Below are 18,251 nucleotides of genomic sequence, written 5' to 3' on the forward strand. Positions count from 1 at the left end.
CATTTGACGTTCCTCAAAGTTTTGAGAATCCGGAAAATGGCGGATTGCTGTCAGCAGATTCGCATATTCAGGCCGGAATCTTTCGTCACGTGTGCTCTAAACAAATGTTAAGGTCATTATGGTGTGGACATATTAACTTGTTTATGACACTGGTGTAGAGAATGGTCGTAATGAATTAACTTGTCTAAAACAGTAAAGGGGTTAAAAAAGGTCCAGACTGCCTTAACTGCTTGCCCCAAGGTTGTGACCATGTACAACTTGACTGGTTTTTCACAAACTGTTCTTCAAAGGAATTGAAACAATGGTCTAGACTGCATTGACTAGTTGTCCTAGGCTGTGACCATGCATCAAATGTACTGGTTTGTCTCAAGCTGAACTTCAATGGATTTGATGTAAAGGTTCAGACTGCAGTTACTGGTGTCTGGCATGCCAAAGCAGAATTTATTCAGGACAAGCTTTTTACATCAGGACTGAATTTTTACGCCAGAATCACCCTACAAATTGCACAATTGTACGAGAATTTATCTCAGGACAAAGATTTTACAACACCAGGTAAAATATTCCTATCCGTGTATATCTTTATTCCCTTCAGAATAATATATTTTCACGTTTAAAAAAAAAATTGTCAGGACGAAAAATACGGCAGGACTTTTTTTCCTTCAGAATTTTTTCGACGTCAGGACGTTTTGCGGGCAGAACGAAAAAATTCTCGCAGAATTCACGTGACTCCTGCCAGCGATTACGTGACTCCTGGCAGAAATCACGTGACCGCAAAAACGATGATATCGCGCATCATCGCTGCGTTTCCATTTGCCATTTCTGTGTTTTGCCAATTCGCTTAGTCCAGATAACCTCGACCCTATCCACCGCGCAGCGGAGGGTCGAGGACGCCTCGTTGATTTACAGTTGACGAACGATATTGTATGTTCATGCATGTTGATACTCGGCACCCTGGAATCAATGATTTTTCACTGTGCTCAAGGTTACCGGGGAAACCCTAATTCCAGTGCAATATGTACTATCCAATATGCAGTGGCTTGGCTGAGTTTGGTGGTGTTTTATCATTAAAAGTAAGTAAGTACTAGGGTTTAATGCCGATTTGATTACACATTAGGGTTAAGAGAAATATGATGGTCCTCGACCCTCTGCTGTGCTGCGGATAGGGTCGGGGATAGGGTTACCTGGACTAAGAGAATTGGCAAAACACAGAAATGGCAAATGGAAACGCAGCGATGATGCGCAACGTCATCGTTTTCGCGGTCACGTGATTTTTGCCAAGAGTCACGTGATCGCTGGCAGGTGTCACTTGAATTCTGCGAGAATTTTTCGTTCTGCCCGCGAAACGTCCTGACGTTGAAAGAATTCTGAAGGAAAAAAAGTCCTGCCGTATTTTTCGTCCTGACAATTTTTTTTGAAACGTGAAAATATATTATTCTGAGGGGAAAAAAATACATGGATAGGAATATTTAACCTGGTATTGTGAAATCTTTGTCCTGAGATAAATTCTTGTACAATTTCGCAATTTGTAGCGTGATTCTGGGGTAAAAATTCAGTCCTGATGTAAAAAATTTGTCCTGAATAAATTCCGCATGCCATACTGGTTGTCTACTGGGTTGTGACAAGGCATCTGCGGGGTTGTGAATATCGTAGAAACCATCGCAACTAGTAAGATTTACCCTCTGTTTCAGCCTTCAACTTGTAATCACACTCATTATATGGAGTTATATGTACAATGAGATGGACCGAGCAAAGCTCTCTTATTTGTTTTTAAAAATTTGGCACGCGGCCATTTTGGAAACCATATTTAGCTCAGTTTTGTAAAAATATTGCCCCAGGGAAGAAAACTGAGCATCTCTACATTCAGCTGAGTGCCAGGCCAATGGACCACATGTTTTATGATGTTGGTTGTCAATGAGTTTCTCCAGTAATTTTTCAATGCCCATGCAATAATTTTCCATGCCCATGCAATAATTTTCCATGCAAGTTCTAGTAAGATCACTTATGTTGACCAAATACGAACCATTGGTCACCATCGCTGTGCCAATTTGGGAGCATTCTTTATTTTCTCTGGCAATGGCATAGTTGTTCACTTGGAGGCACAGTCACTCATGAACCTTTTTAGGGCTCATTAAAACGTTGTTTTTATACCAGAAATACGGCGAATGAGGTGAAATGTTGACAGTGATGTATTTTCCTTTTTACAGGGGTCGGTTGCTTATGTGGCTCAGCAAGCTTGGATTCAAAATGCCAGTGTCAGAGACAACATCCTCTTCGGGAAGCTTTTTGATCAGGTGCAGTACAATTCTGTGATTGAAGCCTGTGCTCTTACAAAAGACTTGGAGATGCTACCGGCTGGAGATAAAACGGAAATTGGAGAAAAGGTAGTTTGCTGTGTTCCAGGTGTATGGTAAAGGCAACCAGTTTGGGAGGGGGTGAGAATGCCTCAGAGTGCTGATCTATGAATTGCATCAGATAAAAAAACCAGAGTCAGTCTCCAGGCTGACTTTGGCCTTAATATGCAATTGAACCTCTCTTTTAAGGACACCGTTGGGACTGACAAGTGCTGTCCTTAATTGAGAGGTGTCCTGATTAGAGTGGTCAAATTGAATAGAAACAACCAATTTGGGACCAAAGCTAGTGTCCTTAATAGAGAGGTGTCCGCTAATAGAGGTTCCACTGTATTTGAAAGGCTTTGTGTGTTGCATTATGAATAAGAACACACTTTCTCCAGTGTTTTGTTGAGTAATTGAACAAATGAGAGCTCATTGGGCCAAACAGTAAATTAAGCGAACCGTTAATTGGTTGTTATAAGTGAGAAAGTAAACCGGAATTTACCAATTTCGAAAATACAGTAGAACCTCTCACAAATTACAGTAGACACCCTCGGGACTGAAAAATATTGTCCTTAATTGATATGTGTCCTGATTAGAATGTCGAATCGAATGGCAACAATGAATTTGGGACCAGAACTAGCGTCCTTAATAGAGAGGGGTCCTTATTAGAGAGGGAGCTAAGGGAGGTTCTACTGTATTCCAGTGTCCAGATCACTAAATCTAAATTTTCAATGCAGAGACTGGCTTTTCTGTTAAAATGACTTTTTATGGGAATAAGATAACCAGCTGAATGTTTTTTTTGCTTATTTTTAGCTTCGCTAGCAATTTTTAATTGTCAGCGAAGCTTATCGCATACAGTCTTTCTATCGTTGAAACCATTGGGAAAGTAGTACGGCGAAAATCATGTACGATAACCTGATCACCCTGAAGACGAAGTTTACATACAGCTGCATATACAAAGATGACGCGTAGTATCTTTTTCTCTACCAACGTACGAACCTGCAATAAAATTTGTTCATGCGCACAGATATATAGTGCTTGATCCCGTGTAAGCTAAAACTTAAAGATTACAAAATTAAATATTTCTAATATGCAGGTCTAAAGTCTCGAATCGATTTTCCTTACCTGTCCAATTTGGTAATAAAATCCCGAGCGAAAAATGAAATCGAGAAAAAATGGCGGATGCCGGAAAAGTGCATTGGTAGTTCATCCGCTTATCACCGGAAAGCCCTCGATCTTTACTTTTAGGGTGCTAAATTTCAAAATACATGAAGTCATTCGAGGTATTCCCCAAAAAACATGCGGTGTTTGCGTGCATGAATGAAACTTCTGCCGCGTTCACCCCTGCTGCAGGCCTTTCCACTACACGCTTTGCAGTATATCGTTGTATAGAAGGCGGACGTACAGAGAATAGAAGAGCTGTTGTAGTCTCCGTTTATTCCGTTCCTTCCCACGTGTATACATCGTGAGTTGCACTAATGTTAGACTTATGGGTTACACACGAGACTAACACTGAACACCCGGCTCGTTTGATTATGAATGACCTAAATAACCTGCAGGTGACATGGCTTATTCTAGACCATGTTGACCTGATACAAGTGCACTTGTTGTGTATGGTATTATGTATCGAAGAACCGCAACCTGATCATGAAGTCAAATCAGGACGTCAATTAAATAAGTTTGTAGCAAGCAATCTGATTGACATGTCTGACACACTGTAACTGTCCACCAAGCGAAGCTATCATAGCTGCCAGGCTCTAGTTTAATTTTCATGATCCACTAGGGAAAAAGAACCACGCCCACTTTTGGTGAAAATCATTCTGGGGTCAATTTCAAGTGCATACATCTCATTAACTATGACATGATACTGATAACTATGCCAAGATACTGAAACTTCCCATATCAATAAAACTGGAGCTATAGAATGAGAAAATAGTAAATTAATCTGAACAATGTTATTTTGTCTTTAGAAGATCATCACACAAACTTACGAAATTATCGAAATACACAAATATTACGATTTTTGAGTAGATTTCAAGGAGATTTTTCCAAAAAACTGCTACATACAGAAGGTTGATATTTGCAACACATATAGAACAGTATTAACTTGTTTAGAAAAAAATGGGATAATTTTATCACTTCATATTTGCTATATGCTAGATATCAGCTCTCAAATAATGTCATAAATTGACCACGCCCACTTTTCAAAAGTCTGGAAAACTATGATTAATTCAAAAAATATATTTTGATGCATGGTAAAAAATCTCATTGCGCATAGTGAATGCCACATAAAAAGTAAATTGTATTCAAGCATTGGATGCCTAAGATACCAAGAATTATCTAAGCAGATTGGCAGCATGTTCACGGGAAGTGCCTGAAAAACAATTCACTAAAACCGCATTTGGGAAATTTTGAAATAGGTCCGGTCCAAAATGTAAACCAGCCACAAAAACCACCAACCTCGGACAGTTATCTCAAATAATTCCCTTTTTTGCCAATATTAATGATTTAATACAACCCTTTAGATGTGAATTATCTCCATCACTTGTCAATAGGTTACACATGAAGTTTTTTTTGAAGGGAAATAAAAAGTATGAACAAACCTTGATATTCGACGCCATTTTGGCCAGCGACGATCCAGCAACTTCAATAAAATCCCATTGAGTATAAATGTTTTACTGTTCCTAAAACAATATTATATCAATGCACAGATTGGCGGAGATGTATTTGATCGAAAAGTGTCTAAAATATTTGAAGAAAGTATGAGAAATTCATGCCCGTGCAGTTCATTGATGGGTCAATCGATTTTGAAAATTCGACGTCACAGACATGCTGCCTGCCCTGTCAATCAAACTCAGGAAATTTGATTGGCTGGAACTAACTAACACCCGTCCAACAAACCAATCAGAGCCAAGCTTTGAGCCAACACCTAGTTCAGTCGGCGTCTGATTATACACCAACTCGACATGCGCTTGGACAAACGTGTGAGACCATCCAGAGTACATTGTGGAACCTCTCTATTAAGGACACCCTCGGGACTGACAAGTGCTGTCCTTAATAGAGAGGTGTCCTGATTAGAGATGTCAAAATGAATGTAAATGACCTATTTGGGACCGAAACTAGTGTCCTTAATAGAGAGGGTGTCCTTAGTAGAGAGGTGTCCGCTAAGGGAGGTTCTACGATGTAATTGTTTTCGCAAACTTTTGTGTTTTCAAACTGCGATTTCTCACAAACTGTTGAACAGAATTTCACAATATTTATACAACAGAATAATCATACCATATACTCAGACACTGCAAAAGAATGAAGTGATTAGATAAAATAGTTTTAGAAATACATTGAGCCGAACTGCGACTATTTGTCATAGAATCTAATGAGAATTCCCACTGAACAGCTGGGTCTCCCTAACAGAGGTGTCATTGATATTGCCACATTTTGTCATATTGAAAAGTCAATTTAACCTCCATGTCTCATTTCATCTACCACTAAATCATTCCCAGGTGAGCACAATGTCCCCAGGACATTTCATTGGTATCAAACAAAATGTTTTATAGCTGGATGCATGGCATTTGTGAAGACAAACACAAAATTTTTTTATACAGAGTGTCTCATAAAAAAGGTAATCCCGGTGAAATGGGTTAATATTTTAAACCATTCATTATACAGCTTTTGACGTTGCAGCACAGTAAAGTACAAGCTATGAGCTTTGTGTTGATACCACTCTGACATCCATGCAGTCACACATGACTGAGCACCATTGTCTTTAAAATGGCAGGCAGAAATGAACTTGTTCCAAATTCCATGCAGTTGTCGTCACACATCGTTCATTGTCAATGGTTAATTAATTTAAAATACCACAACTGGGAGGGCTTATGGTGGGCACAGGATGGTGCTGCAGCAATCCACCTTCACGCAGTTCAGTAAACCTTGACGGCCACTGCTTTGTTCGGGGAACGAGTAATTGCCCTGAACCGCCCAGTGGAGTGGCCACCAAGGTCATCAGATTTGACTCCCTGTGATTTTTTTCAGTCTGGGGGTACCTTAGGAACAAGGTTTATGAGACTCGAGTTCAAGGTCTAGCAGAAGTAAGACCTCGCATAATACGGGAGGTCGATGAGATAAGTGAAAATCCAGAGATGGAGACACAGGCCGGGCTGTTCAGGATATGTCTCGATGGTGTCAAATGCATCCTAAGAGGAGGGGGTCACGTGGAGGATGTCGAGGCTTAAATTGTAAAAATAATGAATATATGTGGAATACAATTTATCTGAAAGAAAGTGATGTGTTGTTGATCATTAAACATGCTTTTATTCTCAGCCATGTAATGTGGCTTAATGTCAAGCTTGAATTTCCCAACTTGGAACAAGGTGGTTTCTGCATGTCTTCATAGAATAGAAGCATAGCATAGCATAGAAGACCATGGTGTTCAGTCATGCATAACAGGTTGGACGCCACAATGGCATCAACACAAAGCTCATTGCTTCTACTTTACTGTGCTGCAACGAGAGAAGTTGTAGAAAGTATGCTAACCCATTTTACTAGGATTACCTTTTTTATGAGACACCCTGTATATTGGAAAGTGCATGATATCTTTGTCCAGTAGCAAATGTGTATAATATTATCAACTCTTGAAGTTGAAGTTGAGTAACCCAATACATCACATCTAATGTTGTGCGTTGGAGAAATTGTTTAAATGGGATCTATGTCTTCTCCAGGGTATCAACCTGAGTGGAGGCCAGAAGCAGAGAGTTGCTCTTGCCCGAGCAGTGTATGCAGATTCCCATGTCTACTACCTCGATGACCCTCTGAGCGCAGTTGACTCTCATGTTGGGAAACACATATTTGACAATGTTATTGGATCTCGGGGCTTACTCAATCAAAAGGTGAGGAATAGGAATATAGGTTTGACCAAGGACCACGTCATGTTCTTGGAGGACTAAGATCTGACTAGGATATGGCCGAGTTCATAGAACACAGGTATACGCTCGAACCCTGTTATGGTTGGTTAGTTGATTTGTTGATGCCAGAGGAATAATGGTACTAGCTGATGCACTGGCCATCCTTCCTCATGCTGTAAGTCTTGCTGCTGAACTATCGTTCTGTGGGTCATGTGACACTGCTGGCCAGGGCCAGACTTGAGGTAGAAGTCTATGACTGGGAAAGTTCTATTCGGTGCATGCACTGTTCTACCAGGCAACCAACATGGTGACAGAATTGTCAAGGCAGGGATTGAACCCATGCAACGAGACTTATTCCAGTTGGTGGTTAGGAGCGCTAACCATTCAATTACATGGCCTGTACCTTGCCCATATTACTACGTATCCATTAATGACATTTTACACTCCTACTACATACACATCTCCATGTCCTGAATTTGTGTGATGCTTTATTCTATCCTATCTATTCTTTTTGCAATCATCATTGACACGTAAATGTTGGGGTTTTTTTCACTGGAAAACCATGTACCTTGGGAAATGTCCATTGCAGGGTGCACAGAATTCTTCAACCATGCAGAAAACTGACTCCAGCAAGATTTTTGTGCTAGAGATGCATAGAGGTGTCTGTTTTTATCTGTTTTGCACCCTGCGTTTTGCCTCTCTATTATGTAGTATCTGTGCAATAGCCCAGTGTCTGTAGTCTTTGGATGTAAGTCTTGTCACGTTTCTTAACTGCTTGAGTAGTTTACTTGTCACATTTCTTAACTGCTTGAGTAGTTTACTTGAAATTTGTATCTCTTCGCTTTCTGAAAAAGTGGGGAGATACTGCTGTTAGAAGTGATATGTGAAAACAATCAAAATGTGATATCTGGCTTATTAGTGATTCTTTTTAGCTCACCTCTTAGCAGAGGTGAGCTTATCCCATACCGTGGCGTCCGTCGTCCGTCGTCGTCGTCGTCGTCGTCGTCGTCGTCGTCTGTCGTCCGTTAGCAGGGCACGTTTCGTAACTGTTAGAGCTATTGAGTTGAAACTTGGTACACATGTACCCTTATGTAATGACACCTTGGAGACCAAGTTTCGGTCCGATTCGTTTCATGGTTTGGCCACCAGGGGGCCAAACGTTAAAAGTGAAAATATGCAATATCTCCCTTAATAGTAGTCGGGAAATTTTGCAAAAAATATGGTAGGTACTTCTAGCAAAGGTGCATCATATATCCTCTGGGTTTTTGATTTGACCTCCTTTTCAAGGTCACAGAGGTCAAATGGTGTAAATTGGCCGTTAGGATGTAACGATGGCGCGTTTCTAAACTGCAATGACTATTGATACCAAATTTGGTACACATTTACTCCTTAGTCAGGTGATCTCAGGGACCGAAGTTTGGTCCAATATGATTCACCACTTGACCACCAGGGGGCAAAATCCAAAAACCTTAAAAATGTGATTATTCCTTAACTTCTTGCCCGATTGCCACCAATTTGATATCATGGGTACATCTAACCACCATACAGTATATGTCACACAGGTTTTTAATTTGACCTTCTTGTCAAGGTCACAGAGGTCAAATGGCGTAAATTCGCCGTCAGGCCGTAACTATGGCACGTTTCTTAACTGCAATGACTATTGATCACAAATTAAGTACACATTTACCCCTTAGTCAGGTGATCTCAGGGACCAAAGTTTGGTCCAATATGATTCACCACTTGACCACCAGGGGGCAAAATCCAAAAACCTTCAAAATGTGATTATTCCTTAACTTTTTGCCCGATTGCCACCAATTTGATATCATGGGTACATCTAACCACCATACAGTATATGTCACACAGGTTTTTAATTTGACCTTCTTGTCAAGGTCACAGAGGTCAAATGGCGTAAATTCGCCGTCAGGCCGTAACTATGGCACGTTTCTTAACTGCAATGACTATTGATCACAAATTAAGTACACATTTACCCCTTAGTCAGGTGATCTCAGGGACCGAAGTTTGGTCCAATATGATTCACCACTTGACCACCAGGGGGCAAAATCCAAAAACCTTAAAAATGTGATTATTCCTTAACTTCTTGCCCGATTGCCACCAATTTGATATCATGGGTACATCTAACCACCATACAGTATATGTCACACAGGTTTTTAATTTGACCTTCTTGTCAAGGTCACAGAGGTCAAATGGCGTAAATTCGCCGTCAGGCCGTAACTATGGCACGTTTCTTAACTGCAATGACTATTGATCACAAATTAAGTACACATGTACCCCTTGGTCAGGTGATGTCAGGTACCGAAGTTTGGTGCGATCTGATTTGCCGTTTGGCCTCCAGGGAGGGGGCCAAATCCTAAATTCTTCAAAATGCCATTATTCCTAGTAATGACTTGCCCGATCGGCACCAATTTTATATCATAGGTACATCTAATTCTAACAACCATTCAATGTGTCACCCGGGTCTTCTTTGATTTGACCTACTTTTCAAGGTCACAGAGGTCGAATGTTATGTTAATTGGCCATTTTGGGGAAATTGTAATTGCTTGGACCTACATCAAACCTAACACCTCATGACACAATACCATGCTCTTTATCCATCTTTCCTCCACATGAGGTGAGCACAATGGCCCTGGCCATTTCATTTAGTTCACATTTCAGGGGAGCTTATATGTTACCGTGGAATCCGTCTTTGTTGTCCTTTTTCAATTTTGACAAAAGAGTGGCACATTTCTTAGCCACTTGACCTAGAAGGTTCAAACTTGGTGTCTGGGTACACCTTCTTTCAAACTTGAAAATTAGCGCAATTTGACTGCTTTTCTGCCAAACAGGTGTCACTCTTTGAAAACCTTTTTTACCCCTCAGCCCATAAAGGCTAGAGGGGTATTGTCGAGGCGTTCGCCGTCTGTCTGTCGGGCCGTCTGTCTGTCGGGCCGTCTGTCTGTCCGTCTGTCCGTTGATCTCGTTTCCGGAGCGTATATCCGTTACCATAAATGCTGGCCATTTCATCTCTGGGTGGTTTGAAGGTCTTATGGTACCATTGTGCCTTTTGGCAGTTTTGACGGTTTTCGACGTACACTTGGCCCCAGGGGGCGCTTCATGCAAAAAACTACTTTTGGCTATATCTCATGAATTATGCTAGCTAGAATCATGATATTTTTACTGAGGACAGTACTCATGAGACTACATCACATAATACCCATGTTTTTGATTTGACCTACTTTTCAAGGTCACAGAGGTCAAGTAGCATAAATTGACCATCAGTGGTTTCCGGAACATATATCCGTAACCGTAAATGCTGGGCATTTCATCTCTGGGTGGTTTGAAGGTCTTATGGTACCATTGTGCCTTTTGGCAGTTTTGACGGTTTTCGACCTACACTTGGCCCCAGGGGGCGCTTCATGCAAAAAACTACTTTTGGCTATATCTCATGAATTATGCTAGCTAGAATCATGATATTTTTACTGAGGACAGTACTCATGAGACTACATCACATAATACCCAGGTTTTTGATTTGACCTACTTTTCAAGGTCACAGGGGTCAAGTAGCATAAATTGACCATCAGTGGTTTCCGGAACATATATCCGTAACCATAAATGCTGGGCATTTCATCTCTGGGTGGTTTGAAGGTCTTATGGTACCATTGTGCCTTTTGGCAGTTTTGACGGTTTTCGACCTACACTTGGCCCCAGGGGGCGCTTCATGCAAAAAACTACTTTTTGGCTATATCTCATGAATTATGCTAGCTTGAATCATGATATTTTAACTGAGGACAGTACTCATGAGACTACATCACATAATACCCGGGTTTTTGATTTGACCTGCTTTTCAAGGTCACAGGGGTCAAATAGCATAAATTGACCATCAGTGGATTCCGGAACATATATCCGTAACCATAAATGCTGGGCATTTCATCTCTGGGTGGTTTGAAGGTCTTATGGTACCATTGTGCCTTTTGGCAGTTTTGACGGTTTTCGACCTACACTTGGCCCCAGGGGGCGCTTCATGCAAAAACTACTTTTTGGCTATATCTCATGAATTATGCTAGCTTGAATCATGATATTTTAACTGAGGACAGTACTCATGAGACTACATCACATAATACCCGGGTTTTTGATTTGACCTGCTTTTCAAGGTCACAGGGGTCAAGTAGCATAAATTGACCATCAGTGGTTTCCGGAACATATATCCGTAACCATAAATGCTGGGCATTTCATCTCTGGGTGGTTTGAAGGTCTTATGGTACCATTGTGCCTTTTGGCAGTTTTGACGGTTTTCGACCTACACTTGGCCCCAGGGGGCGCTTCATGCAAAAAACTACTTTTTGGCTATATCTCATGAATTATGCTAGCTTGAATCATGATATTTTAACTGAGGACAGTACTCATGAGACTACATCACATAATACCCGTGTTTTTGATTTGACCTGCTTTTCAAGGTCACAGGGGTCAAATAGCATAAATTGACCATCAGTGGATTCCGGAACATATATCCGTAACCATAAATGCTGGGCATTTCATCTCTGGGTGGTTTGAAGGTCTTATGGTACCATTGTGCCTTTTGGCAGTTTTGACGGTTTTCGACCTACACTTGGCCCAAGGGGGCGCTTTATGCGCAAAAACTACTTTTTGGCTATATCTCATGAATTATGCTAGCTTGAATCATGATATTTTAACTGAGGACAGTACTCATGAGACTACATCACATAATACCCGGGTTTTTGATTTGACCTGCTTTTCAAGGTCACAGGGGTCAAATAGCTTAAATTGACCATCAGTGGATTCCGGAACATATATCCGTAACCATAAATGCTGGGCATTTCATCTCTGGGTGGTTTGAAGGTCTTATGGTACCATTGTGCCTTTTGGCAGTTTTGACGGTTTTCGACCTACACTTGGCCCAAAGGGGCGCTTTATGCGCAAAAACTACTTTTGGCTATATCTCATGAATTATGCTAGCTTGAATCATGATATTTTTTTACTGAGGACAGTTCATGAGACTACATCACATAATACCCGGGTTTTTGATTTGACCTACTTTTCAAGGTCACAGGGGTCAAGTAGCGTAAATTGACCATCAGTGGTTTCGGGAACATATATCCGTAAACATAAATGCTGGGCATTTCATCTCTGGGTGGTTTGAAGGTCTAAGGTACCATTGTGCCTTTTGGCAGTTTTGACGGTTTTCGACCTACACTTGGCCCCAGGGGACGCTTTATGCAAAAAACTACTTTTGGCTATATCTTATGAATTATGCTAGCTTGAATCATGATATTTTTACTCAGGACAGTACTCATAAGACTACATCACATAATTCCCGGGTTTTTGGTTTGACCTATTTTTGAAGGTCACAGCGGTCAAATAGTGTAAATTGACCATCAGTGGTTTCCGGAGCATATATCCGTAACCATAAATGCTAGGCATTTCATCTCTGGGTGGTTTGAAGGTCTTATGGTACCATTGTGCGTTTTGGCAGTTTCGACGGTTTTCAACCTACACTTGGCCCCAGGGGGCGCTTCATGCGAAAAACTACTTTCGGCTATATCTAAGGAATTATGCTAGCTAAAATCATGATTTTTTTGGGTTTGTGCGTTGGGGATGACTAGAGGAAGGTTCCTTTTGAAAACTGGCTCGTTCTGATTGTCAATATGCTCACAGGGCGGCGTGCTTGAAATCGGTTTCCGTCAATTTCGAGGAGAACCGTCTGATTAAATTCATTTTTGGTATGTACGTTGAGGGTGACTAGAGCGAGGCTCCTTTCGAAAACGGGCGTGTTCCGATTATCAATATGGCCACTAGGGCGGCTTGCTTGAAATCGGTTTCCGTCAATTTCGAGGCGAACCGTTTGTCCGATCAAATTAATTTTTGGTATGTACGTTGGGGGTGACTAGAGCGAGGTTCCTTACGAAAACAGGCTCGTTCTGATTCTCAATATGGTCACCAGGGCAACGTGCTTGAAATCGGTTTCCGTCAATTTCGAGGAGAACGGCTTGGAGGATAGAATCAATTTTTAGTGTGTGTAGGCCTAATGCAGTTTTGTAAGGGGAAGGTTCCTTTCGAAAATCAGCGCGATTCGAAATTCAATATGGCCGCCACGCTCACATCCTCAAAATAGGTTTCCACAATTTTAATTTCCATATGCAAACTAGCCACTCCACTAAGCCAACTTCACCATTATCTCACCTTCAACCTTAATAGCCTGAGGGGTTATGCTCGCTTTGCGATGCTATTTTTTGGTTATATCTTATGAATGCTGCGAGCTAGACATATGAAATTTTTGCCGTAGATGCATCTCATAAGGGTACTTGAATCATAACCCAGGTTTTTGATTTGATGTTCTTTTCAAGGTCAGCAGAGGTCAAAGTTCGCTATCAGTATTGCCGTAGGGTAATAGCGGCATGTTTCGTCACCACTGGTGTTACTGACTTGAAATCTTGTACATATGTACCCCTAGGTCAAATGACCTCAAGAGGCTAAATTTCTATACGATTTGATTCATGGATTGGCCGCCAGGGGGCCAAAACCCAAAACACAAAAAATGCTATTTATCTTGAACTAAAGGCTGGATCATTTCCAAATATGTATCATAGGTACATCTAAAAAGGATTCAAGACATGATACACGGGTTTTTGATTTCACATATTTTTCAAGGTAACAGTGGTGAACTTTGGAAATTTCAACAAACATGGCACGTTTTCTTAGTATGTGACATACATCATTCTAAACTTGTACAAAGATGCCTCTAGGCAAGTCTTACCCAATGGGCCAACTACAGTCCTGATTTGGTTACAAATGTGGCCAACAAGGGGCAATGTTAAAAGTCAACAATGAAGTCAAAAGCAGCCATCATGTCCAAGTCCATTTTTGCCAACCATAACCACAATACAATATGCAGAACAAGTGCATGATTGTTTCCTTGACATTTTTGGCTCACCGTAGGGGAGTCTATACAACTACGCAGCATCTGTCGTCTGTCGTCTGTCGTCGTCTGTGTCCTGTTTCAAAAACAGTGGCACGTTTCTTAACCCCTAGGGCTATGAACTTAAAACTTTGTACACAGGACTCTCTGGGTCAGGTGACCTCTGACAATGAATTTCGGTCCAATCTGATTCTTGACTTGGCCACCTAGGCGCCAGAAGTGGAGACCTAAAAAGTGTGATAACTCTCTCATGAGTGACTCGTTTTCGATACCATTTTTATGGTAGGTTCCCCTAGTAAGGATACATCAGATATCAACCATATTTTCTTGGTCGCATTGGTAAAATGGCGTCAATTGGCCATTTCAGTGTCACGTTTCTTAACCGCTGAAGTTATGAACTTGAAATTTGGTACACATGACTACGTCATGTAACCTCGGACACCAAATTTCAATCTGATCTGATTCTCGACTTGGCCACCAGGAGGCCAAAACTAAAAAAAGATAAAAAGTGCAATATCTCGCTTATTAGTGACTTGTAATTGATGATATTTTTATTGTAGGTACTCCAAGCATCGATACAACACTTGTCGTACCAACCTTGGTTTGACCTATATACTATACATGTAGCATGTTTCTTAACAAGGATGAATTCCTAACCACCAAATATCTATAGGGTGAGCACAATGGTCCTTGGCCGTTTCATTCATAAAAAGTTCTTCTTCAGGTTCCCCTTCCATGTCGAAAGTTGAGCACAATGGCCCTGGCCGTTTCATCATTTTACCTGGAATTGGGGTCGACCACCTGTGTCCAATTTTGATTGGAATCGGCCGGTTTTAGAATGAAGTCAGTCGTATCAAATTTCAACATCTTGCAAACATATCAAAAGACTCGTCGCTATAAATCATAGGACTACTTATCCATGTCAAAACTTTCTTGATCCCTGCACTTCTGATCTTCAGACTTGCTGCTGAAACTGGAGCTGTATGCTGCTTTGACCAATCAACTTTCACTGGTTATCGTGACGTTAGTAGACGGCTTTCAATTAATGACAGGCCGCATGAAATTCAATTCTTGTTTTTGGCTCACCATCGGGGAGTCTATACAACACCGCCGTGTCCGTTGTCGTCATTGTTTCAAAAACAGGGGTGCGTTCTTAACCGCTTGGACTATGAACATGAAACTTTGTACACATAACCCCCCCCCCCAGGTCAGGTGACCTCTTAAGCTGACTTTCGGATCTGATTCCTGACTTGCGACCAGGGGGCCAAAAGTTGGAACTGTAAAAGTGCGCTATCTCACTTATAAGCAACTCGTTTATGCTAACATTTTGAAGGTAGATACTCCTAGCAAGGATACATCACATATTATACAGGTTTTGATTTGGCCGTTTGAGCATAACTATGGCACGTTTCTTAACCGCTGAAGCTATGAACTTGAAATTTAGTACACATGACTCTCCACGTCATATAACTGCTGACACTCAATTTCGGTCTGATCTAATTCTTGACTTGGCCACGAGGGGGCCAAAAGTAAACACAGGTAAAATGTGCAATATCTCGCTTATTAAACTACCGACTACTCTGTCGGTAGTTTTTTCGGTTTTACTGAATTCTTTCTTTCTCCGACCTCCTGATGACTACCGATACCCAACTTTGAGAGATAACTCATGAAAGACAGTGAATTTATGAAGGCTTGTAGAATGTCAGGATTGGCAGAAAAGTACCTTGGCAAGAACACTATTGTTTTCTGGCTGCATCAAGTTCGTAGAAATTGTTATTTGACGAGTTGTTGCTCATCTCAAAAGGTATTCCCAATTAACGAAAATAGCCCCCGAGCCGGAATTCCCTGCCACGTGCCGCCTATTACCTGACCTCCTGCGTATAGTCCGATCGAGTTACTGGTTTTAACCTTGGAAGAGCCCACTACTTAGAAAAGGCAGTGTGCCCGTAGACTGGAAGAGCCTTCAGCATCGTCATTGTGTGAAAATCAGAAGGGGCTGAATTTCGGTTTTTGATATGATTCACAGTTTGGCCAGTCCAGGGGACCAAATCTGAAAACCTTAAGAATGTGATTAATGCTTATTGCTGCTTGCCTAATTACCACCAATCCGATATCATGGGTACAACTAACCACCATAAGGTAATATATGTCACATTGGTTTTTGACTTAACCTACTTTTTGAGATCATAGACTAGGTGAAATTGCATAACATTTCTAATTGGCTGTACAGGGTGAGTCAATAAAAAGGTAATCTAAAAGTAAACGGTTAAAGCATCCAGGATAGTTATTAAACTACTGACTAGTCTGTAATAAGTAATGAGTGTTGCCATAGTAGAGCTTAGGCCAATCAAGTAGGTGGGTAGTAATATGGAAATTATCAATAATAGCTCGCAGTGTTTAAAAATAGAATCTACTTTGATTAGTTTCCTTTTTGTACTTCTTAACAACAAGGTTACAAGTTACACATATGAAAACTTTGCGGTGTGTGCATATAGTATTTGGTGGATAAGACCCCTTTGATGCAGTTGTGTCAGTTTATAATTGATCATGATTGTGATCTATCAGTCATGTAATCATTTCAGGCCAGTTAGCCACTGAAATGTGATGTTGGTTGGAACATTGACAGAACATTCCCTTCTATTGTATTGTTAGAACTGTCCAAAGTCTATCGGCATTCCACAACAAACCCAATGGCTGGGAGGGTTGATCGAACGGGTTTGGGAGCACAAATAAGCTGATAAATGCCTACATGTATTTTGCCCGAATTTTTGGATGAAATTCAGCAGCGATTTATTTACAGGGATGGTGACTCGCAGCTGCAAGCGTTTAAACTGGCGACCAAGCTGTCCCTACCTCTAACGAACACCTGAAATGATTCGCCAGACATGTTGGCCACATCTTGGAAGTATTGGAAGGTCAAATACCCATCTCCTTTCTCAATATCTTCATATGTCTGCGTCGGGGACGATCATTTTGGCCTAATGTCCGCCATTTTTACCGTCGGATATTGTTTCCAACTACGAATGATATGATATCTCATGTGTGCTATGATGTTGATCATATGGGGTGACGTTCCAGCCAATCGAAAGTGGGGGGATTCGCAATGGCTATGCTAGTCACGCTATCGTTATCTTCGACATGGTTTATCTGTGCTGTAAGAAACCAAAAGAACCATCCGTCCAAGATGTCTTTGACATGGCAAACAAACTAATGTATGAATCCCAGATGTCTTTGATATGGCCAACAAACTAATGTATGAATCCCCGATGTCCATTATATGCTACACCGTGTCTGTGCTTTGCTTTGTCTTTATATGCGGTAATAACTGCCCATACTCTAGTGTACAAATTAAGTTCTACAGTAGAACCTCCTTTAGCAGACACCTCTGCCAGGCAGACACCTCTACATTACGGACACGTCCAGCCAGTCCCGATTTTTTCGAAGTCATTTCCAATAACAAAAACCTCTGTACGGCGGACACCTCTCTACTCCGAATTGCGGACAGGGCGATGGCCAATTTTTGGTCCAATTCCCTCCTAATTACGGAAAGTAGGCAAAAACATTGGTTTCCCACGTGCGCTTGGAGAGTCAAGTAGGCCCGACAGGTGTGATATTTGCGTAATTAATCAACGTTATTACCCCATGGCATTGTGTTTTTGTATCCTCATTAAGCTGCAGCATTTGTTTACTCATCGTTTCAACTAATTACATAGGCCTATTGTGTCAACGGACACTCATAAATCCACGCGGTTTTGTCAGTGTTGCGGCGAATATGCGTTAGTAGAGAAATTAGAAGAAAATAATTATCAATCAAAGGTGGCTGATGGACAGAAATTATGGTGTGTTTTCACACATTATGACATGTCGAGGAGATTTTGCAATAAAAGGGGCACCTTTTACTAGAGAGATTATTCACTCTGAGTTCCAAAGTAGCTTACGTCATTCAACGCAACATAACAAGCAAATACAGATCAGCCAACAGGTTTAAAGTTTCTACGCTAAATGTCACCACAGAGAAAACCAAGACCTGCAAGGCGGGAACTTCAAATCCACCTATCGAACGATTTGGCATAACTTCTCTATTGCGGA

At 41.2% G+C, this 18,251-nt stretch overlaps 1 protein-coding gene across 5 annotated transcripts in view; it reads left to right on the plus strand.

Annotated features, from left to right (window-relative positions):
• LOC135488430 (multidrug resistance-associated protein 1-like) overlaps positions 1-18,251 on the plus strand; it is a 312,354-nt gene that overhangs the window by 142,767 nt on the left and 151,336 nt on the right. For all 5 annotated transcript variants that reach the window (XR_010446979.1, XM_064773049.1, XM_064773066.1 and 2 more), the window contains 2 exons: positions 2,205-2,381; positions 7,049-7,216. Coding sequence is in view for 4 of the 5 variants with exons in the window: in XM_064773049.1 (XP_064629119.1) it covers positions 2,205-2,381; positions 7,049-7,216 (345 nt within the window). In the remaining variant the exon portion in view is untranslated. The remainder of the gene's footprint in view (positions 1-2,204; positions 2,382-7,048; positions 7,217-18,251) is intronic.

The sequence above is a fragment of the Lineus longissimus genome, chromosome 1, assembly GCF_910592395.1.
Source record: "Lineus longissimus chromosome 1, tnLinLong1.2, whole genome shotgun sequence".
Taxonomy (NCBI): Eukaryota; Metazoa; Nemertea; class Pilidiophora; order Heteronemertea; family Lineidae; genus Lineus; species Lineus longissimus.